At 33.0% G+C, this 25259-nt stretch overlaps 1 protein-coding gene across 1 annotated transcript in view; it reads left to right on the top strand.

The window, feature by feature from the left end:
* Window positions 1-10106: 10106 nt before the first annotated feature.
* The window catches only part of Ndg (Nidogen), an 89123-nt gene continuing 73970 nt past the window's right edge, over window positions 10107-25259 (top strand). Inside the window, exons 1-5 of the mRNA XM_074169965.1 lie at window positions 10107-10341; window positions 15603-15849; window positions 21197-21437; window positions 24627-24706; window positions 24888-25034. Of these exons, the coding sequence (XP_074026066.1) occupies window positions 10153-10341; window positions 15603-15849; window positions 21197-21437; window positions 24627-24706; window positions 24888-25034 (904 nt within the window). The 5' untranslated portion in view covers window positions 10107-10152. The remainder of the gene's footprint in view (window positions 10342-15602; window positions 15850-21196; window positions 21438-24626; window positions 24707-24887; window positions 25035-25259) is intronic.

Here is a 25259-nt window from a genome sequence, read left to right on the forward strand (position 1 = left end):
AAATTCAGTTTTGACCAAATTGCAGTATATTTAATAGCAAAGCACTTCATTAATTATGAATCTCGATATTATAGAAAATGCCAAGTCGAACAAACATGTTATTATCAGCATATACCCTTTTCAATATTAGTCCTTATTGAGATTAAAATCTTTCATAATTACCAATCAACCACATCTATCCTTCCACTATTCTAGACAAATATCTGCAATTTCATCAAAAGTCAAATATGGAGCTACATAATCGAAAATTGGTATGATGGAGATTGCGATCATACTGTTGGAATGGAACAATCACATTACAATTGTAGCGAATCAATTGTTTTGCTAATCGTCTGTAGTTTTGATCTAAATACATAACATCGATATCTTTATGGCTACACATTGAAAACATTTTCTCAAATTTGTACCAATATATTTCAAATACGCACTTGGTGTTATGAGAGTTTACTTGATTTTGAGATTTACTGGTGTGTAATTTTTCTGCGTATCAGTAGAATGGCTTCAGTTTTATAGGGAGACCAGATCAAGTTTATTTTTTTCGACCATTCTTAGCTGGAAATAAAGCCCAAACATAACGCATTTATGATTCAATACCGAACAGCCCTGTTTCGACCCGCTTTCTTGGATACTCCGAAATTGGCCATAATTTGTTTCATTTCATCATTTTCATAATTCTCCTGCTTCAATCTTTTTTTCAGATCAGTGATTTGATCTTCTGACGTTGCAGTTTTAGTTGAGTATAATTTAGAACTGAGTCCAATAAAGTCAAGCATAAGCTTTCTGTTGTTCTCATCCTTCATCAATCCAATCACTTTCTTATTCTCTCGGGGAATATTATAAATGATATCTGATTGATAATCGCTAGTATCGAAATACTGATGACAATCATTTTTTTATCATCTCATATGGATCATAATTTATAATTTCATAAATCAAACTGTCCTGCGCAAAAAATTTCTCTATACCTAGGAGCCATGTATTCATAATGGAAATTATATGTGGTCAACTTTGCCAAATCCAGTACTACCATTCCAACATATATAGGTTTGTTGAAGAATATTTTGGATTTTCCCAATTCAATGGCAGTCAAGTTTTCATCGAAGACAGTCAAACTCTTGAACCGAGGATTGGAGATTCTGGCTTCGGCACCATATCGCCCATCCCAACTCGTTACAAGGCGAACATCAGAGTGCTTTCTCAGATTTTCCATAGTTTTCCCTGAAACAAATATTTATATATATGGGAAATAAATTGAGTTTTGAAGATAGCAGTACATATCAAATACGGCATTGGTTTGAATAGGTTCTTTTCAATATCATTCAAGGCAGTAGTTCGCAAACGTGTGTTCAAGCCTTTGTAGGCTTCAACCATGTGGACTGCTTGAACTTTAGAACACGATGAATCTTGTTCAAAATGAGACCATTTTCTAAGGCCTGCTTGAGATTTCTGTAATGATTCACATACTATTTCTTCGACTGTAGAGTAGCCATCAATTTAAATTGTTTCACATCCGATGTACTTTCGATTCGAGATTTTTTTGTCTTAGGATCCACATGATCGGGGCAAAACGGTAAATCCTTATGCATATCGTAAAGGTTGTTTGGATACTCCATATCAACTTCTAGTATATAACCTTCCGAGGCATCATCAGGTACAGTTGTGATATCAATGTTGGTGTCCATCTACTCAAACCAGCCGTATGGTAGATATTGAGACATTGCTCAACCATATTGATTATTAACATCGAAATACATTAGGAATGAGTCAGCTTTGGCTTTATCATAAGATATCACCCATGTATTTGTTATTAGCTGTGACTCTTCGCTTGGAGCAAACTTGACTCAGTCCACCTCTTGTTCCCTTTTCGAAAAACATCAACTGATCTACATCGGTGAAAAGTTCAAGTTGCTGTTTCGTTTTGAATAACATAGCATTCCATGTATAGCCAGGCAGAATGAAATAATGGGCAGGATCCAAACCGTAAGTTTTATGACAACTTGAGCGGAACTGCTCGAAGACATAGCCAGAAGCATAACATCCGTTTTCAAATACAGATTCGTATATTTTCCCGATGTGTTTATATTAAAAGTAGCCCATATCAGCTTGGCACGTAAGTAAGATCTCCTAGGACACGGTTTTTCCTCCAATATGTTGAAAAAGGTTTCGATAGGGAGTAAACAATCTTCATTGAATTTTTTGAAAGAATCGATATAGTCATACCGCATTACACCCTTTTTTGTCAAAATCTACTCTTCATCATTCGAGCGGTTGGAGAACTGTGATATGAGATTTGGAAATCTGATAGATATGATACTAACGTATCCAGCGAAAAACTCATGAATCTGAATGAGTTAAAAAATCTGAGGTGGCTCTTGCTACCAGAAATATTTTTAATGAAGGAGATATACTTTTCCTTTGTTATCGGCCTAACGGCGACACTTCCATTGAGATCCAATGCAATATTTTCTATAACAAAATGTGTCTTCGAGCAGTCTTCAAGGTGTTTATCTAACATTGCTTGCGTGGAAAAACAGTGAAAACACCTATGGCAAAAACATTTGTTTCTATTATGGTTGTCGAGTTGATTACTCACCAAACTAGATAGATCTTTTATTCAAACAAAGTGTTTTCTGGTTGGTGAGGTAACATCATAGACATTTATTGAATCCTTACATCTTTCATCGTAATACATGTCTTGAATCATGAGTAGATTCAGATGTTTGCTTTTATTTTTTGCTATGCTCAATCTTAGCGGTATAACAGTATACTTGGATTTAAAAAGTTTCAACGTGTAAACATTGACTGAGAGATCATTCTGCTCTTCGAAACTATTTATCTGAATAATTTTCATCGGAAAGTGAATACCTCACAACTTCAGAACTTTTGAATAGTCAGGATAAGATAAAATGTGATCTGAATGTTGTCCATGGGGAACTGGATACAACGCCGAAACAATGGCCCAAGCGAAGCAGGCATTATCATGATTTTTCGTTTGATTCGAGAAGGCAGTTCAATGTATGATGAACCTCTCTGCGGCACAAATTTGTTTACGGTAACCCCCAAATTCACTACTGCTTTCAACGTCTAACCTCTGTCACGTTCCTGGAACTCTTCCAACTTTATCATGATTGACACCATAACATGATTCTCAAACCACATATTCATATCAGTGTTACTATGAATGGATGCGTTAGATATTGAGAAATACTTATATTCGTTGAAGATTCGATCGCCTTTGACAACCTCAAATTCTCCACCATATTAATCTTTAAAAATGCATCATTTTCCAATGCATTTTGAATTATACTCACAAAAAGGGTCTTATAGTCGATCAAAAATGAGGTAGGGTTCTTATGCTTGGGATTACTAATCACTTTAGTACGCGAATTAAAAGCCGATGTACTCGATTAGAGGATGTCTCTTTCCGGCTAATCAGGCCTGCTCCTTTCTTCATCTAAAAATTCATCTGATTAAGAATGCTAGTAGATTTTGTTTCCCACCCATAGTAGTAGTATTTTTCAGATCTTTTTTATTCGTTTAGAAGCCTTATAACACTCTTCAAGTCTATCCTTCACCGTTTTCTCCTTGTATTCATCTATTATGAGGCTCAAGATAGATGCGATATATTTCATCAAATCAGCAAACATTTTTCAAAATTGCAGAAGCAGGTTCAACAATAACTGATTGACCGAAATGGAGAGCTAGAAAATATTCCTCGAACAGTAAATTAGAAACAGCACTACCTAGCGGGGAAAACTTTGCGTTAGAAGTAATGTGACCAAATATGAATATGAATAAAATCTGCTATTGAGACACATGTCTCAATCATAGTATATCAGAAAACTGAATTTCTATGATGATATGTTAGTCTGAAACACTATATTCACAGGAACAACAGTAAAAATGTTGACAAAAATGTTGATCACGCTATTACAGTACCCAATTCGATAGCGACACGTTGCATTACTGTATCTTTATCATGCAGCAAGTAAATGTTCTGTTTCTGTTTAAAGTCTGTTTTTCCGTTAATCAGCTGTCGCCCCCATACGAACGACAACTCTCAGAAGTTGAGAAGTTGCGAGCTAAGGAATAACGAGGTCTTACCTTTTAACGTGTGATTCCTAACACGGTTGCAGAATCATCGCAGCTTCAACCATATAAATTCTCTCGAGAAATATACTACAACATAAACATAAGCATGCATGGTGTGAAGCATGCGTGTGTATGTACGAAAAATGTGTGCATTATGTAATATTTGGGGACTCACAAACCAGTATAGCAGGACATCGACAGAAAATGACCACGTAGTCAAGTTAAAGATCAAACTCAACTTCAAGGTCAGATCATGAAATGGTGGAGGGGAGGAATCAGTTGTCAGGTTGAAGTGTGGAAATACCTTCTTTTCAGTTGAATACACGCTTACGTCATATGGTATATTGGCTTGAATCTTGGATAATATTGGGTTTTAAGAAGAAGATAGTAATACATTTCAAATTGAAACATGTGTAATGCGACATGTAAAAGTTCATGTCGAGAATATATTTAGGTGGGAAAAATATGTCTTTTTCACTGCAAAATGGTGTGTTGTGACTGTATACATTGTTTTGAAGAACTTCCAAACCCCGTTTAGCATGATTTTCGTTAAGAATGAACTTTGTATTCATTTTCACAGTCAAACCACACTCCACCGTCAGATACTGCAATATAGTGTTGAATTTCAAATGATTAGATTGTAGTGCAATACGTGAAAGTTCTTGTTAGGCGAGCATATGCATGTGTGAGAAATATCAATCTATTCTATTGCAAAATGGCATGACCCTACGCATCTCTTTTAGAAACTCCGCAAATCTCCGTCTAGCATAACCTGGGCGTTCAGTTTCAAGCTCAAACCAAACTGCTCTGTCAGATCTTGACATGGTGGGGGAGAAACAGACCAAAGTGAGAATAAACCTGTTTTTCAGTGGAAATCATATCAAAATCATCTACTGTATGGCTTCAGATTTGTAATCAATCATGTTTCGAAAAGAAAAACGTAGTGTGACATTTTAAATTATTACATCATTTTTAAGCATGCGGAAGTTCATGTAGGGCATGCATATATGTGAGAAATATCAGTCTGTTCTCCTGTAAAATGTCAAGTGTTGACACTACATGTCTACAAATCTCCGTCTAGCATGACATTGACGGAGAAGTCAAAGTCAAATTTTAGTCATCATTTTTGATACATGAATGTATATATGACACGTCACATTTTACAAAAGATATTTTATCTTATAGCACTTATATCAATAACAGCACATGTTACACAAAAATATTATTTTCATACTCTATCAGGAAGTAAAAACAACTTGTCACTAAAAAGTCTTTGACTTTTTTCTTGAATATGAGAACATTTCTTTCATTATGGTTTATTTTTTCCTGATGGAAATCGTGTCTCCGTCTCGTTTAAAGACAGTGAATTAAACTGCTCTGTCAGATCTTGACATGGTGGGGGAAAAACAGACCAAAGTGAGAACAAACCTGCTTTTCAGTGGAAATCATATCATAATCATTTACTGTATGGCTTCAGATTTGTAATCAATCATGTTTCGAAAAGAAAAACGTAGTGTGACATTTTAAATTATTACATCATTTTTAAGCATGCGGAAGTTCATGTAGGCATGCATATGTGTGAGAAATATCAGTCTGTTCTCCTGTAAAATGTCAAGTGTTGACACTACATGTCTACAAATCTCCGTTTAGCATGACATTGACGGAGAAGTCAAAGTCAAATTTTAGTCATCATTTTTGATACATGAATGTATATATGACACGTCACATTTTACAAAAGATATTTTATCTCATAGCACTTATATCAATAACAGCACATGTTACACAAAAATATTATTTTCATACTCTATCAGGAAGTAAAAACAACTTGTTACCAAAAAGTCTTTGACTTTTTTTTGAATATGAGAAAATTTCTTTCATTATGGGTAATTTTTTCCTGATGGAAATCGTTTCTCCGTCTCGTTTAATGACAGTGAATTTCCTCATTTCTTGTTAGCAAATGGGAATGTACATGAACGTAGCTTAATATTTTGTAACGATAAATGCATGGTAATGTGAAAAAAATTTGTGTCTTGGAATGTTTTCTTACAATATTCTCTGTATTTGAGATCAAAAATTATTCTAATGAAGCATTTTTGCCTTATAAAGATTCTATTTATTTCTTATGAGTGTCCCCAAATGGTAATATTTATATTAAGCTTAGAATACACTAGACCATAGTATATATCCAAGAGATTATGTCTCAAAAAATTTAATTTCATTGTTAGGAAGGCAAAATACGTTTTTCAGAGAAGTGCACAAGTATTCGATGTGATTATTGAAAGACAATTCAGTTTCGAAACTCAGATTTATTTGGAAAGGGCGCTGATACTTACTTGACAACTGGATAAATGTTGTTTTATTTCCATTATTTATTAAATGATTGTTTCTACACCAACATTCGAATTCATTGATTACTAGTTTCGTTTCATTTTCAATTTCATTCAGATCTGGGGACGTCACAATGTTAAGTCATCGGCATACATGAAAACTCGACCCTCGAGAAAATCCTAGTATTTAGTTTCAAGGTTAAACCAAACTTCACCATCAGATTTGCCAATGTGTGGAAAAAAAGAGACCAAAGTGAGGCGGTACCCACGTTTCAGTTGAAGTTACGTCAATATTATCCACTATGTTGGTTCAAATTGTAATGTAATCATATTTCAAGAAAAAATATAGTGTAGCATTTTGAATCATCATCAAGTATGCGGTACCTAGTTCATGTTAGACATGCATATGCGTGGGAAATGTCAGTCTGTTCTCCTGTAAAATGTTATGTTTTGAGTCTACGCATCTGTTTTGGGGCAGATAATAACCTTGCATTTATTTCAAAGTCAAATCAAACTTGCCGGGTAAATCTGGCAATGACAGGTGAATGAATTTATTTTCGATCAAAGTGATGGCACATCCTACTTTTCAGTTATAGTTACGCTGATGTCATATGCTGTGAAGGTCGAAACGGAATGCAGAAGCTACGTGCAATATCAAAATCGACAAGTTTTTGTTATACGGGACCAAGAAATACAGGCACAAACTATAGAAAATCGGCTCATCAAAGCAGTTGTCTCTTTCGACAATTTTTAAATTCTAACCAAACCTCAAGTTTTTTCCAAATCCTACTATATTTATTTCTCTTCCGAATATGTATTCTGTAATTCAATTTCACTCTCTTCAGTGTTTTCCGTACATAAAATAGAGGATACACTACATAAACACACTTTTGTCAATTTTCCACTATATTTCTTTATTGTCGACCGGTTTCGGCTATTATACCATTTTCAAAACTAACTGGTTACATTTGAATGTAATATAGTGGAAAATAGACAAAAGTGTGTTTTTGTAGTGTATCCTCAGTGAACATGAATTTCCACAAAATAAACAAGTCGTCAATCGAAGAAACATAAAATAGACCTAAATAATAACTGTTCTTTCATTCGTCATCATAAATATAACATTGCACAAGATTCAGATCTTAAATTCCATTGGATAGTTACAAGCAACAAGAATCCACTCTCTGAACTCTCATTTCTTATCACTTGTGCTTCATTGGTTTGTTCCATGTTGAATCATTTGAATACATGCAATGAACTCTTCTCATTACTTATCTCCAATTATTTTATAACCTCTAACTTTGCAGTCCGACGCGGGCCTCAATAGTTCAATGAGGTTTCAAAGCGAAAATGTGAGATCAAATTTTGCTATAATAGAGAGAATTTCTGTCAATTGTTATATGTATCCAATTCGCCCTAACCATACCTTGGCACAGCTCAAGTTGATAATTTTCAGATTATTACTTCACGAGATTCTACAATATTATCTATACAAATGCACGTTATTTAACTCTCTTCAGTTCACCCTACTTCGCTACCCACTAGAGATGCCTGACGTCACAGCCAAGCCCACCTCCCAACTGAATGTCGATACCAACAACAGGCAGTGATCGTCGCGCTCTCGGAGAGGGCAGACGTTAGCACAGTCCTCGGCCGTCTGCGTGTCACCATCGATAGCGAGGCTAGAGCGATGCGTTACGTCACAGCTTTCACTGCACACCGGTGAGGGCACACCGATGAATACGCATTACTCAGCCGTACGTCGTGGAGTGAACATCTCGCTCTCTTACCGTTGAACGGTTGATGCTGTGACGTCACACCACTACTAACTTGGCGGGCTCACATCGATGGAACATTTATTACTTGAAGGATCTTCGAAGTATGCAGACGTATGTTTGTACATAGACAAGCACATGATGAAACCCTGTACCGTGCATTCTCACACACACACACCAATCAAATGTAATTACGTCACTATGTCACACACACACACACACAAAATCTCATATGAAAAAAATTCTGAACGATCCATGCACCAGACCCTTCAAGGTCACATCGCCTTGATGTTACTAAATAACAACAAAAAAAAAGCAATTAATACGTCATAGTGGTGGGGGGAGGCCCAGAACCGGCTGTAATCTGTGATGTACACATACCACCTATGCACCAGACATATTTTTCAAAGTCATATGCACCATACATATTTTTCAAGGTGGCATGCACCAGACATATTTCTCAGGGTCACATGAGTCGGTCTAGGTCATCCACCCCACGTGACGTCATAGTGGTGGGGGGAGGCCGAGAATCAGCTGTAAACTGGGGGGAGGCCGAGAATCAGCTGTAAAATGGGGGGAGGCCGAGAATCAGCTGTAAACAACTACTTTTTTTTATCACGATTGAGATACCAGACAGTTCTGTTTGGACCACGGTGGTATTTTTTCCCATTCCCCACTTAATCCTTAAGCTTAGTGATCTGGAGTACACTCCACATCCTGAGCCTTCTTTGGTTTTTGAGCCGTCTGTATATATGCGTATTGCATTTGTAGCATCTGACTTACGCCACTGTCTCTAAGAAGCTTTTGGACCAATTTTCACTTAAAAAATTATGAAATGAAAAATATTGGTATTATTATAAAGAAGAGCCGCGTCAAAAAAAACCATTGATGCAGAGAAGTACTCCAACTGGAAACTTCACTAACAAGGATAAAGTATTCCTTTTTATAGAAAAATAATTTTTTCGTCATGAATAAATACGTTGACAATTGTCAAATCGATAATTTTTTAGAAATTATTGCATTGACCCGAAATGAAACTTGAAAGCTGATTCTGTGGCAAACGTTCAGAAAATTTGAGGATATACTAAAATCATTATTGATGTAATATGTAATATGCGAATGAAAGTAATTCAAAAGTAGAAACAATTTTGGGTGTTTAATTAAAAACAAATCTATAATTGTCAATGCGAGTGTTCCATATTTTTGTTACTCACCGAATACGTATCACTACAAAAAGTCTAATAATATAACAACGTTGAATGTTTAAAAAAATACTACATTTTTCACTTTTTAACTAACTCAGTTATGTACGACTATGGAAAACCAACTTTACTGCTTAAAGAATTAGACTATACCTAGTTAGGATATAAAATATTTTGCAATTTGAATAATGTATTGTATGGTCGTGTATCGTTTATCCTTTTAAAATATGTTTTTCCGTTAACCAGCTGTGGCTACGAACGACAACCCTCAAATATAATTGGAAGATATTTCTCATGATATTATTTTCCCGTTTATTTTCTTCAAATAAAATCACTTTTAAAGTCGATTTTCTTTTAGGTAACCGGAAACGATTTATGAACTCTCCGCGAGGAAAAATTGTTCTTAAGAAATAATTTAAGAAATCATTTGAATAAAGAATCATTACTGTACCTACATATTTCATTATAAATTCTTGCAAATTACAAAAAAAATACAAAAGTAATTCTAGAGAAACCACCCGCAGTGAAAATAAAGATAATTTTTCTCAGGATTCTCCTCATCTGTCATGTATAGGTACGAGGTTCTTAGAAAGAAGGCAAACACATAAAAATGAGTTCAACATAATTAGGTACTCAATTCGATAAGGCAATATGTCCCAACACAACGATATAGATTGTGACCCGTGACCCCTGAAGATATCCCTTCTCAGCGATAAGTTTCTTCAAGAGGCAGTCTATTTATGAACTTCTACAAGAATGAAGTTGCTAATGTGGTTTGTTTTGTGTTTTATATTTGTGGATATTAATGCAATTCCCGTTACCTTACTTTATGAGTATAAAGTACCCGACGCGGTTTACCTACCCAAAGGAGATGATATTTCCAGCCAAGAGATCGAATTAAGGGAACCCGTCGTGTTTTTTGGAGAGGAATTCGATAGTATCTATGTGAGTATTCAATATAACGTTGAATCAGCAATAGATGAGATTTTTAAATTGAATAGAATGAACTTTCATTATTAATTATAATGTTTATGTGAGAATAATTATATTATCATTCAATGAATATTATCAGTTACACCGAAAATAGATTTTTAGTTCCAATCAGTGCCGTGGGACGTAGCATTGGTTGAGTGCTTTGATGATTCCAAATATTTTTGTGAAATTTCTCCCTTACATCCATGTAGTTACCGACAATGTAAGCCGAATTCTGAAGAAGCATAACGAAATGACAGTTTTCACGGCCATCAATCAAATCTCAATTTTTTACGAACACCCAAGGACACGAGACGCAATGAGGCACAGGGCATATACGAAATACCATGTTCTATCTACCTCCCAGAAGTCACATTGGCCAAGCCGATAGAATAATTTCAAATAGAGTCTATGAACATGAAATAACTGCTCGCAAATCCAGCCTTATTCCTCTTCAAGCATCACTTTGAAACAGGCCACACAATAAGCTTCGGAAACACCAAAACCATTGCTACGGAGGAAACTTTTCGGACCAGGATGATTCGTGAAACTTTTGAAATTGAAAATCATTCCGACTGTCTTAACTCACTTCAATTAGAAAGTCAAGAATCAATTTCCGGTATTTCTGGACCTAACCAACAAGGTTATCACTTTTTTTTTTTTTTTTTTTTTTTTTTGATTGATTCGGCCGTTACTTGATGAAGATCCATAGTAATTTCACAAACTACACTTAAACGATTTGATCTCCACTAACTTTATTGAAAATAATCATAACATGTTTCGCTAAAACATTAGCTTTTTCAAATGATTAATACATCCAAGCATCCTTACATTCATATTTATATACTACAGGTAACCACAATCGAGACTACCTGTAAGAAATTACCTGAATCTCTACATCACATACCTGCTCGATTATGCTTACCTAAAGCAAATTGCCTACCATCTACATCAATAATAATTCTTTATGGGTTTTTAAGAAAACAAGTTCAATAATGGTGATCTATTCAAATCTAATTGGTCATTCATTAGAATATTTGAATTTTTAAGTTTATTAATTTCCATTGCTTCTAAATGATTCAGTTTGAAACCTTTATTTTCAATGTGCAAAATTTCGAATTCTTCATTAAAGATGTGATTTTCTTCTAGAAGATGATTTGAATACGTTGAATTTGTTTTCTTGTTTACATAGCTCTTATGATGTTCCTGGATTCGATTCCTAAATGTCCTGCCAGTTTGACCAATATATACCTTAGGGCACGTTCCACACTTTAATTTATATACCCCTGATTTCTCGAATTTAGATGTCTTATCTTTATTATTTTTAACTAGCTTTCCCAACGTATTACTTGTTCTATATGCAATTTTAATATCTGTATTTCTCAAAAATGAAGCCACTTTTTCCGTTGGTTGTCCAAAATAGGTTAAAGCTCTATAATTTTGATTATCTACCTTATCAATGGGAAAAACGTCTCGCATCGCTTTTGTGTAGACTTTCTTGGCAAGTATTTTGTTTATTAATTCGGCTTTAAACCCATTGTTTACCGCAATTTGCTTGATGATATTGATAGATAATTTTGATAAAGAACTCAATATCATCAAGCAAATTGCGGTAAACAATGGGTTTAAAGCCGAATTAATAAACAAAATACTTGCCAAGAAAGTCTACACAAAAGCGATGCGAGACGTTTTTCCCATTGATAAGGTAGATAATCAAAATTATAGAGCTTTAACCTATTTTGGACAACCAACGGAAAAAGTGGCTTCATTTTTGAGAAATAGAGATATTAAAATTGCATATAGAACAAGTAATACGTTGGGAAAGCTAGTTAAAAATAATAAAGATAAGACATCTAAATTCGAGAAATCAGGGGTATATAAATTAAAGTGTGGAACGTGCCCTAAGGTATATATTGGTCAAACTGGCAGGACATTTAGGAATCGAATCCAGGAACATCATAAGAGCTATGTAAACAAGAAAACAAATTCAACGTATTCAAATCATCTTCTAGAAGAAAATCACATCTTTAATGAAGAATTCGAAATTTTGCACATTGAAAATAAAGGTTTCAAACTGAATCATTTAGAAGCAATGGAAATTAATAAACTTAAAAATTCAAATATTCTAATGAATGACCAATTAGATTTGAATAGATCACCATTATTGAACTTGTTTTCTTAAAAACCCATAAAGAATTATTATTGATGTAGATGGTAGGCAATTTGCTTTAGGTAAGCATAATCGAGCAGGTATGTGATGTAGAGATTCAGGTAATTTCTTACAGGTAGTCTCGATTGTGGTTACCTGTAGTATATAAATATGAATGTAAGGATGCTTGGATGTATTAATCATTTGAAAAAGCTAATGTTTTAGCGAAACATGTTATGATTATTTTCAATAAAGTTAGTGGAGATCAAATCGTTTAAGTGTAGTTTGTGAAAAGGTTATCACTGTTCACTTGGAACAAAGCCAGTGACGAGACTTGGAGGACCAGGTAGATTACGACTCCGTTGTCGATGACCGTCGATTAGAGAAATAATAAGATTCATAGCATGACAATTGGCAAATGTAGCTTTTTAATATGCTTTATCGAATAAAAATAATGGCGTTTTTCCAAAAATCAAATGTAACACCCTGTATATTTTCACATTTCACCTGACATAATTCTAATATAAGCTCATGTGATACACTATCACCATACCAAAAATGAACCGTTCTCGAAAAATTAATTTGTTTACTCATAAAAATCAAGTATTCAGCTCTCGATTGATTCCCCCATGAAGTTAAGAAATCTGATAAAACAATAAATGAGCTATTATCAAAAAGCTTCATTCCATCGACTTATATGAATAACATATCCAAAATGTTATACAAGTTGTTCGGAGTTGATGACTAATTCTGAAGATATGAAAATAGGCCAAAACTCAGTTTTTTCAAATGGAACACTCTGCATTTTGTGATAGTTTTGAAATTCGGAAATGGAAATATCGGTCACCTTGCCCGTGACCGATATTTCCAAGAAACTTAGAGTGTTAACGTTTATTGTGCTATAAAGCACAATGGAATTCTGTATTTGTACATCTATGATTGAAATTTGAATGGTGAAGAATACTGTATCATACTACAAAATGTGAGAGTTATAGTAAATAATTTATCAATTGAAGATGCTGAAAATATTTGGTACTAACAGAAAAGAGCACCGCTTCATAATTGCGGGACCGTTAAGAGTATTACTCGATCAATTATTTTATGATAGGTGGATTGTCAATAATGAGCCGTACCTTTGGCCATCACGTTTCCCTGATCTGTCTCTCATGGACATATTGAAAATATTGTATTTACAGATCCTGCAACAAGTAAGGCGCATATGGTTAGAAAAGTTTTACAAGCATTCAACGCCCTAGATGCCGATGAATCCAAAACCAAATTTATCTAAGTATCTTGATTACCTACAAAATGGAGAATTGTGTGTTTCATAAAAAACGTTGAGACTTCATTTTGTTTTGATTTATCCACAAATTCAAGCAATTTGGGAATATCCGCAATCAATAGCCTTATAATGCCCAAACTATCAGAGATTCATAATCTTAATGTATGTAAAGAAATACTCTTTCTACGAATAACAACAGTCATTCATTCAACAAATTCGATTCATTTTACTTTTCACACTACACCATCTTTTTCCGAAATGTATGTAGACATTCATGAATTTATTGACAGTTCCATTAGCTTTAGCATAATTTGTATTGTTAGTTGTAAAATTATTTTTATGGACTCTCTCTTAAATATCATGAACATAATTTAATAAATAATTGGATGGTTTCGGTCCAGGAATCAAATATTGACTGGAAGTACATTTTTACAGCAAATATTCGTTTATCAAATATACACAAAAAAATATTCAACACATATAGTGCGTCGAAATTTGTTGACAAAGGATTCATTTTGAGATTATTGGGAAAAAATAAATTGCTTCAAATCCTCTTCGTTCCACTACTGTAATAATGAAAACAGTTTTATCACATAAGTCAACCGTCAATATTTCAAAACATTTAATCAATGACTCCTCATTCAAAGGTTATTGAACTGCTTATTCATAAAGTAATCAGATCTATGTATTACTAGAAATGAATGTGAAATACGGACATAATTAACCCTGTAGGATAACCCGATAACAATCTAATTACAAATGATGAGCATTTTCTGAGTCACTCAGTCCTTTTTTCAATAAAGTCTTCAAACAATGATGGTTTCAAGGAAATTAAGAAAACAGTGATCAAAGATAAAGTGTAATACTTTCTATAGTTGCAAAGTCATTAGATGATATTTAATGAAGTCTTCAATACTATACGGACTCATTTCTCACAACAATATTTTCAATTTCAGTCTGAATAATTGTAGTTTATTGAATATTTTATCATCTAGGTATTGACCTTCAAAAAAATATTGAAAAAAACTGAAAATTCTGAAGAAAATTTCGATTTTTGTCACTATTGATTACCAATAATCGCTTCTCCTATAACAAATATCAAACATTGAAGAGAGAGGCTTATCTTTTGTTAAATCGTTATAAAAATATAAATCATGAAAAAAAAAACATCAAATATGGTACACCAGACCAGGATAATTACACTTGTATGAAACTCATATAAATAGATAGATTTAATCATTCATTATGATAATTTTTACAACTAAAAAACATTCAAAGTAGAGATAAAAATTAAATCAGATAAAATATTAAAATATGTAAATGAAAAATAAAGAATAGACTGAAAACATCATACATATTTCTCAAATATTATTATTCAAGTAAAAAAATTCAATGCCTAATGAAGTTTTTTCACATCATTATTTTTATTTTAGTATGAATAATTGTAGTTTGTTGTATATTTCATATTCGTTAAACAAAACATTATATAGCTTGATGTTTCGTTAAGAAGCTGGATTTATATGGTCGAGTTTGAATAGTCACAACAAACCCTCGCGAAATCCCAAACTGAGGATTCATCAGATTGGCAGCTTCAATGCCTTTTTTTTATCATAGAGGTGTGGAAGGTCCTGTGCATTTGGTCAATACCGACGGGATTTACACCATATTTTGACACCACAAACTTCACTCCATGGTCGAATATAGAATCTTGCATTATATCTAAATTGATTTTTGAAAAAACACTAAGATCATTAGGGATGTATCGATAAAAATTTCCATTCTAATTTCTCTATTTTCTTCTAGGTTAATAACAATGGTTTTCTGTCATTTCAAACAGAAATTCCGCAATTCATCAACATCGAGTTTCCGTTGGATTATCCCATCATTGCTCCATTTTACTCCAATGTGGACACCAGGCAGGCCGGGTCAGTTTCATACTATCAAACGGATAGACCAGACTTACTCCGAAGGGCAACGGAAAATATCCATGATTCTTTTCTCCATTATTCAAATTTTCAAGCCACTAATTTATTGATAGTCACTTGGGAAGGTATGTACCTTATATGAAGTTATCTTATGTGTTTTTACGGGCGATTACATTTCATGAGATCAGATGCAAAACCTTTTTGTTTTAGACTTGAACGAACGTCCAGTGTAAAAGGAATCTAATGAAAACATTTTTTCCTAACACCAGTTTCAAAACACTGTCTTCCTTTCGACATCAGTAGTTGACTAAATTCCTTACAACTAAATTATATACATCTGGACCAACCATTATCTTCGGTTATTTAAATAGTATTACTTATCATAGACATAATTTGGGTATGGCAAGGGGTGGCAGGTGTCATCCCAGAATTTTTCATCTAGGGATTTTGCTACTCCAATACTTTCAAGTGAAAATTACAAAAATTTATAAATAACTGGAAAGTTCTAGATGAGCACAATATGATGGGGAACACCTTTTGGAAATTGAGGACATTTCTCAAGAATAACTCTCTTCAGGTTTTGAAAATTCACTTCAATTAATTCAGGTTTTATCGTTATGCAGCATTCTCGTACAAGCTATTCCCAGAATTCTTCAATTGTAAGCAAGTACCCCCAACTGTTATCATATACAGTGTCACACATAAAGTTCGCATCGAATGGGATTTTTTTTTGTTCATCTCTTTAAGCAACTTTTGATATCTCCATTAGGTTGTGCTTTAAAAATGATGCCAAATGACATGCATATGACCGATCAAGTGATTTTTCTTCCCTGTCCAAACAGTTATTGCTCGAAATTTCGAAAATCAGTAAGGAGAAAAGATGATTGTTTTTTCTTTTTTTTACCCATATACCAATTTTTAGGTCTCTAGTACAAATTTAGTTATTTTACAGCTTTTCGAAAATTTGACATTTGCCGATTTCTCAAATTTAGCCAAACCTCAACAAAGTTAGTGCTTTATGCCTAACTTATCTTTCCAACGCATTTTTATTACCAATTGCAATTTTAAATACAACTTATTTTGCAAAAATTTCAAACACCAGAAAAAATTATGCCAAAAATGATGCAAAGTTGATACAGTTTTCAAAAACAGATAAATATTTTACTTTATTTCTACTTTTTGCGAAATAGCTTGATACATAAGCATAATTAAAAAACAATATCAATGAAAGTCAATAATTTATTCTTCACTGCACTTTTCAAACAGTTAAACTTTGATTTAGTAATTACGAAAAATTACAACGAAATTAAACTAAGGGTACTGTGGGAACAATTGAACTGAACTGAATAAGCAAAATATTTTATTGTCATATGACATTTGTTGAATAACTCAAAATAGTGTTTATCAGTTTTAGATTTAAAATAGTTTATTCGTTGTCTAGTGTGTTGTTAAAAATGCTCAATCTTCAAGAGAAAATTGAAATCGTTTTAATATGCGGCGAGAATACCGATCAGCGACAAGTAGCTGATATTTTCAATGCCAGACACCCTGCAAGAAATATTCATCAGTCAACAGTTAGTATCGATAATCGAATGTCGAGATCAATATTCGTTTAAGACGAATGTATGGTGTGGCATATTAAACGATCAAATTATAGGACCGTACTTTTTTAGACATAATTTAAATTCTGCGGACTACCTACACTTTGTGAATACCGAACTATCTGAAGTGTTGGATAATATGCCCCTTCAAGTAAGAAATGTTGTGTGGTATCAGTGTGATGGTACACCTATTCATACTACAAGGGTGGTTAAAGAGCGTCTTTTGGAAATATTTAGGTGCAAAGTAATCAGTCGAAATATGGAACACTTTTGGCCGCCTAGATCTCCTGATATAACCCCACTAGATTTCTTTTTGTGGGGTTACTTAAAACAAAAGGTGTATAAGCAAAGATCTTTTCGAGATATAAACCATTCAGAGGCAGTTATTCGAGAATGTGTTGTAAGCACGAAACTCCGTAGTATAAAGAATGCAGTTAAAGATGTTTTGAAAAGGACAATTGATTGCATTGAACGTGGTGGAAGGCACACCGAAATGTGACTTTTTATTTTGTATTTCTATTGGTATTTACATGGTTTAGGCATATGTTTCGATTTGATTTAGTGTTCCTAATTTAAATTATAACTTTATTTTAACAGATGTTTGTTAGAATTTTTTACGGTTTAGTTTTCTAGGCAACAAAATTTAAATTGATTTCTGAAGTAATTTTGTTCATTCATACCTCATAAAAGATATTTAGTAAATGTGAAATTACTTTCGTATAATTTCTTCCCTTAGTTTAATTGCGTTGTAATTTTTCGTAATTAGTAAATCAAAGTTTAACTGTTTGAAAAGTGCAGTAAAGAATAAATTATTGACTTTTCATTGATATTGTTTTTTAACTATGCTTATGTATCAAGCTTTTTCGCAAAAAGTAGAAATAAAGTGAAATATTTATCTGTTTTTAAAAACTGTATCAACTGCATCATTTTTGGCATAATTTTTTCTGGTGTTTTAAATTTTTGCGAAACAAGTTGTATTTAGAATTGCAATTGATAATAAAAATGCGTTGAAGAGATAAGTTAGGCATAAAGCACTAACTTTGTTGAGGTTTGGCTAAATTTGAGAAATCGGCAAATGTCAAATTTTCGAAAAACTGTAAAAAAACTAAATTTGTACTAGAGAGCTAAAAATTGGTATACGGAAAAAAATGAATAAAACAATCATTTTTTCTCTTTACCGATTTTCGAAATTTCGAGCAATAACTGCTTTTCTGAAAATTTTTTGGAAAAAATGTCAAATCTGACAGGGAAGAAAAATCACTTGATCGGTCATATGCATGTCATTTCGCATCATTTTTAAAAGAACAACCTAATGGAGATATCAAAAGTTGCTTGAAGAGATGAACAAAAAAAAATCCCATTTGATGCGGACTTTATGTGTGACACTGTATATTGAAATTGTGCATTTTGAGCTGTTGCACAACTGTTTATTCGATTAGAAATACGTTTTTTATATAACAAAGTCTATACAACTTCACTCTGAAAATAGCTGAAGAAAATCCTATTTTTAAATTCATTTAAAAATATACGAAAAATTTCAGAAGTGAAATAAATTCAAATTCAAATTTATTAACGAATGTACAATATCAAATGAATGTCTAATGTCTATAAATATTAAAAAATTGTTAGTACATGTATAATATTTTAACACAGTCTGCTAAGTGTAAACACTGGCTCAGTTGAAAAATAAAGAATATGTTAACTGTTAATAGATATTGTTCATGAAACAATATATAGAAAAGAAAAAAGGTATCAATAATAGTATTTCATTATGAATGAGGGTGAAATAAATTAACTATTGAACTGAACTATTTCAATTTGAGCACATTTTCAATTTTTTCACTATCATCTAATATCCAATTGTGTAATGTTTTTTTAAATGTTGTTATCAACTTTTTAATTTCTCGTGGAATTATGTTGTAAATTTTACAACCAATACATATGCAGTGTTGTTGCATTAAATGAAGAATACACTTAGCAATTTGAAAGCATTTATTGGTCTTTGATCTTGTATCATACTGATGTTCTATTATGTCACTATTTGCAAAATGTTTTTTATATAGATGGTTAATTTTGTAAAATGTTCGTCTGAGATTTAAAATGAAATATTTTATGAATAAAACTTTCGATGTGAATCTGAAAGGTTTTTTGATTATTTTTATTGCATATTTCTGAATAGTCTTGATACATTTTAACGAATTTTCATATGCACCACCCTAGGCTATGATTCCGTAGGTCATAATATTGAAAAATAATGCATGATAAAACATCAATAGTGTTTTCACTTTGAATATATTTCTCAGAAGTCTGAACTTATAAAGACATTTTCTTAATTTTTTTGTTAATTCAAGTGAATGTTTTTCCACTTCAGGCAACAATCTATATAAACTCCTAAATATTTTATTTGTAGGGTTCTGTGTAATTTAAGAGTGCAATTGCATTTTTGAAAATGTTTCTGTAAAGATTTTGAACTATGAATTTTTATTTCATCAAATTTTGGTTCATATTTTTCACTACACGAAAATGTCATGAATTTAGTTTTCGTGATATTGAGTGTGAGTAAGTCATAACTCAAGTTATGTTTCAAATTTGACATGCCAACTTCAACCTTCGATATGATCTCATCCCAGTTATCTCCATTCACTACATATACAGTGTCATCTGCATATGAATATAGATTACCATCAAGATTTTTATTTAGGAAATCATTAATGTAAATCAAAAAAAGTCAAGTCCTGAAACCGTGCCTTGAGGAACACCACACTTTGTTATTTGTTGGTTATCCTTATATTCATTTATTTTTACGAACTTTTTTCTGTTTCTTGAATAACTTCGGAAAAGTTCAAGGCAAACACCTCTTATTCCGTATTGTGTAAGTTTCTCCAGGAGTTTAAAGTGAGATTCGGTATCAAAAGCTTTCTTCATATCTAAAAATATTCCAATCACTTTTTTGTTAGTATTCAGACCATCATATATATTTTATGTTACATTGAAAATTGCATCTTCTGTTGACAGAACTGGAACAAAATTGAGAATGAGTGATACCAGATGGACTTGAGCAATACGTTTTTTGTTAGAATCAAAAACCATTCTCCTCAGTACTCCGCAAAATATTGACTAGTCAAAAACAAGTCTAGAAAGCTTCAACAACGTGTTAAACTTGTTATTATCCAGAAGAGTTCTAACACAATGCGACTTTTCCATAAATTATTCAATCACTGCAGCAAAATTGCAGGTTCAAAGCAGCTGAACTGCCAAGAAATGACAAAGTTCCTTCCACACTTACAGATGAAAGTGAAGATCCATATGAACCTCTGGAACAACTTATTTCTTTGACAAGTATTCGACATCCAGAGTCAAGAAATATGGACCAGACTAGATATTCGTAACGAGTTGATCAAAAATATAGGAGACACTAATTCAGATATATCTAGTATGTAAAATGTATGTGTTTATTACTCTTTCGATAATAAACTCCTCCTATCTGAACTGGGATGTTTTTATAAAATGGAAGAATCAAAACACGAGAAATACATGAAAGTCTTTAAGATATGTATTTCCTATACTTTTAGAATTGTAACGTTTGTTTTTTACGATTTCTATGAACTCAGCATCCTGTGAGAGAGCTTTTTCGTGCTCATAGTAGTAGAACATATACCATAGACCAGTAGAAGTTGTCCTCAATAGATCTTTTGGCTATTACAAGAGATATTCTCCAAGTACGAGTAATTCACGAATTCAATACAGATCAATAGAGAAGGCTTGAAATAAATTATTGTGAATGAATTTGGAATGAAATTTTGCTTTTTTGTGTGACATTTGCTTACTTGATATCCAATTGAATAGTAAATCAAAATTTGTTTTATTTCAGGGGTTGGATATTTCAATCGTGGAAGTGACAAAGCGAACACCTACCAAGTTGTTATTTCAAGTGACGGTATGGAAACATTTGTTGAATTTTTGTATCCAGAAGATGGCATCCAATGGATTCAAGGAACGGGCGATGAGTCCGGGTTACCAGATGCTAGAGCACAGGCAGGAATAATATCTCCGGAAGGGGACATATTTTCTTTACCTGGGTCCGGAACAGAACAAGTGAATAACCTGGAAAAGTAAGATAACATTACTAAGATAACACAATTCACTGTGGAAAAGAAACACATGATAAGACTATGAAAAATATCAAATCAAGGTATTATTTTTACAAATTTAGAAAGAACAATATGTTATTGTGTATGTTCGGTGTTGGACTCGATTATTAGTTTAGATTAGAATACCTCAAATAATACATCAATATAGACATACATGCAATAGGTTTCAAATCAAAACAGTTACATCAAAGGCAAACACATATTGTACATATATTAGACATTCAAATAATATTGATATAGGGAGTGAAATGTCTTACCCAATAGATATTCACTTGATGTTTTTTTAAGTTTTGTCCTATTTTATATATACCCAAATATGTAGAGAAAAGGATCTGTTATGAAACTTCAGCCATTGGCAAGTATGTGAATTACATTCCAATGCTTGTTTGGAAAATGTTGAAGCTTAATGCCATTTCGTGTGTAATAGACAGGATCCTTTCTGAGCCACGGAAACTGCTGAAATCCATTTTTATTTCCCAAGCTTGCAACTTGCAACCTTGATAGCTTCGAATATCCAAAGAAATGGTGGAGATTTGTCTCTCTTCTATAGATACTTTAACGGGAAGTGTTCAAGTGTTCAAATGACTTGGCATATTTGATTCCTTGAATAAAATGAATTAAAAACACTTTTGTCTAAATACCACTGTTAGATTTTATTTATATGACCGGTTTTCAAGTATAAAACTCGATAATGGGGACAAACCCGAAACCGGTCGTATAAATAAAATCTAACAGTGGTATTTAGACAAAAGTGTTTTTTATTCATTTCATTTAAGTGATCATGAATCACCATAAAGTAAACAAGTCATCAGTCACACATATATTTGATTCCACCAAGAGCGGTAAATATCAGAAGTGAGCGACGGATTGTGGCTGCTCATCGTTTTGAGATTAAACTCAGTACACCTCGATCTTCACTGTTCAAAAACTCTTCCGTTTGGAGAACTGCGTTTATGCGGAATAAAGTTACTGAGAACGTTTTTTCAATTGAACTTAATCTCCAGCGATTCAAATCCAATGTGAATCGCTACTTTCGCACAGGCAACGCTCTTAGAGCGCCTTGAGAATTTTTGTAGTGCTCGTGATTTGTCTCTGAAAAAAGCAATGATGTTCAGGCTGAGATACGAGTAATATACAGGGTGTTCCAAATTAAGTCGGAACTCCGTTATTATTGATGTTACGAATTCGGTTAAAAAGGCAAACTAGTAGCATTATTAATGGCGTTTTTGATGACGGAAACCAAAAAAAATTGCCAGTCGCGTTTTCAAAAATTTCATAAAATTCATAAAAGATTTATATATATATATATATATATATATATATATATATATATATATATATATATATCACTAATATACAAAATTTCTTTATTTTGGCAAATAAAACCTCATGATTGTCCCAAACACCCAATTTTGGTATTTATTTGAACTCGTGATTCAGGAGCAATGAAAAAGTTTTTGATAAGGGGAGAAATAAAGAAAGTTTTGTAATATCTGAAGATACAGAAATTGAAGTTTTAGCCTACTTTGAGGTAAATCCAAATTATTCTATTAGAGATTTATTCAGAGAAATAGCTCTTCCACCGTCTGTTATTTAACGAATCCTGAAGATTTCTCCTTATAAGTTAAGACCAATTCAAACACTAGAACCTGGTGACCCTAAGAGAAAATTGGGGTTTTGTTGGTGGTTTATGAATGAATGCAGACAAGATTCAAACTTCTATAGAAATATTACATGGAGCGATGAGGCTATATTTTCAATTTTTGGGATATATAATAAAAAGAAAGAGTAGACATTCGTTTCTAATCCATCCCCACAATCCGCAAAGACGATTTAGTATTGATGTTTGATGTCTATTCAGAGGCAGAATTATCGGTACATTTTCCTACTATAGTTCTTTGAACAAACACCGTTACATTAATTTATTAACAAGAGTTTTGAAAGAGTTTTTCGATGATCTTAACCTGGAGGATCATCAGTGATGTAAAAATGATGTTGCAAGACTGGTTTGGAAACAGATGGGTTGCTACAAATATTTCTGATAAGTGGCATCCTCATTCACCAGACATGACACCTGTAGGTTTTTATTTTTGGGGATTTCTTAGAAATGATGTATACAAAATTGAACATAATAATGTAGATGAACTGAAAAATTATATTGAAACTATAATTAACAGAATTGATGGTCGAATTGTGTAGAAAGTAATACGTAGCATCAAGAGAAAGGTCCAAATATGTGTTCAACATGAAGGCGGTTTTTTTGAAAATACATTTTTTGTACTAGTGAAAGAAATAAATATTTTCACATAAGTCGCTCATTTTCAACTTCAGAAAGGCGATATGAGTTGTGCTGATGAGAATATTATTACGAATCGAAATGCATGATAAAATATAGGGTGTTTCAATAAAAAAAAATATCATTTTATGAAATATTTTGAAAACGTGACAGTCAATTTTTTGTTTTCGGCATCAAGAAGGCCATTGAAAATGCTACTAGTTTGCTCATTCAACCAAATTCGTACTATCAATAATAACGGAGTTGGCAATAGTGCCGACTTAATTTGGAACACCCTGTAAACTAAGCAGACCTATTTCATCTAGGCTGGACTTCATCTGACGTATATCATAAAAGGCTTTGTTAAGATTTATACCCACATAACTGATTTGTTTTTCCCAACTCAGGTTGGCGTCAAGACGAGTTCCTAGGCATTTGACTTCTATAGACGTTTGAATATTACCAATTTCGACCACGTGCCGGTGTCACAATTTTTTCTAGAATTTCACGACCACAAATTTCGAAGTATTGCGGTTCAGTTTTTTTTCATAACACCTGAAGCTGAAATCATCGATAACGGTTTTAATGTTTGAAACAAATTCTACAACTGGCTGTCTTTGCAGCTTTCATCACAAGGAAGATAGACACCAACATTCACGACCACAAATTTCGAAGTATTGAGGATCAGTTTTTTCTATAATACCAGAAGCTGAAATCATCGATAACGGTTTTACTATTTGAAACAAATTCTACAACTGTTTCTGGCTGTCTTTGCAGCTTTCATCTCAAGGAAGTTATTAGACACCAACATTGTGCCGATTCACCGTGCAATAAGAATAATATCCGTAAACAATTGATTTTCATTTTTATTTCAGGTGGTCCAATATGGGTCTTGAAGGTCAATATATTTTCAAGGTAGATGAGTTGGAAGTTATTGAACCCGATACTAACTTTGGTAAGTGATAACTTCCCACTCAAACTAAGTACTTCAACAGTATCATATTGATACTATAAATTGATTTTATGTCTACTCCAACTAACAGTTCATCTGGAGAAAGTCAGTTTCGTTTTGATCTGGAGTTGAGCAATGCAAGATACTTTGAATCGGAAATGAAATTTTCAATATTTCTTTCCAGACACGAAAAATACTGGTCCACCTCAGACTTGCAGGGAGGCTTCAACTTATTGCCACGTCCAAGCTAAATGCAATGACTATGATGAAGGATTCTGCTGCGAATGCAAACCAAAATACTATGGGAACGGAAGGCACTGTGTTAAAAAAGGTAATCATATAAAACTATTTATAATAATGTATTGTGTTTTTCTGAAATTATTGACAGTCTTCCATATGACTGTTTCTCAACATACCGTCAACAAGCGTGGTTGGATAATAATATTGTGCATTATGTTTTTATTTCGTATTCATTTTTATATTGTCATGGTAATTCAATTAAATAGTTGTAAAATATGAAATTTGACAAAGAACTCTTTTAAGTTTCTGAATAATT

Source organism: Leptinotarsa decemlineata, unplaced genomic scaffold (assembly GCF_025532065.1).
Source record: "Leptinotarsa decemlineata unplaced genomic scaffold, Ldec_3_MD MMD2_P_RNA_scaffold_6, whole genome shotgun sequence".
NCBI classification, from domain to species: domain Eukaryota; kingdom Metazoa; phylum Arthropoda; class Insecta; order Coleoptera; family Chrysomelidae; genus Leptinotarsa; species Leptinotarsa decemlineata.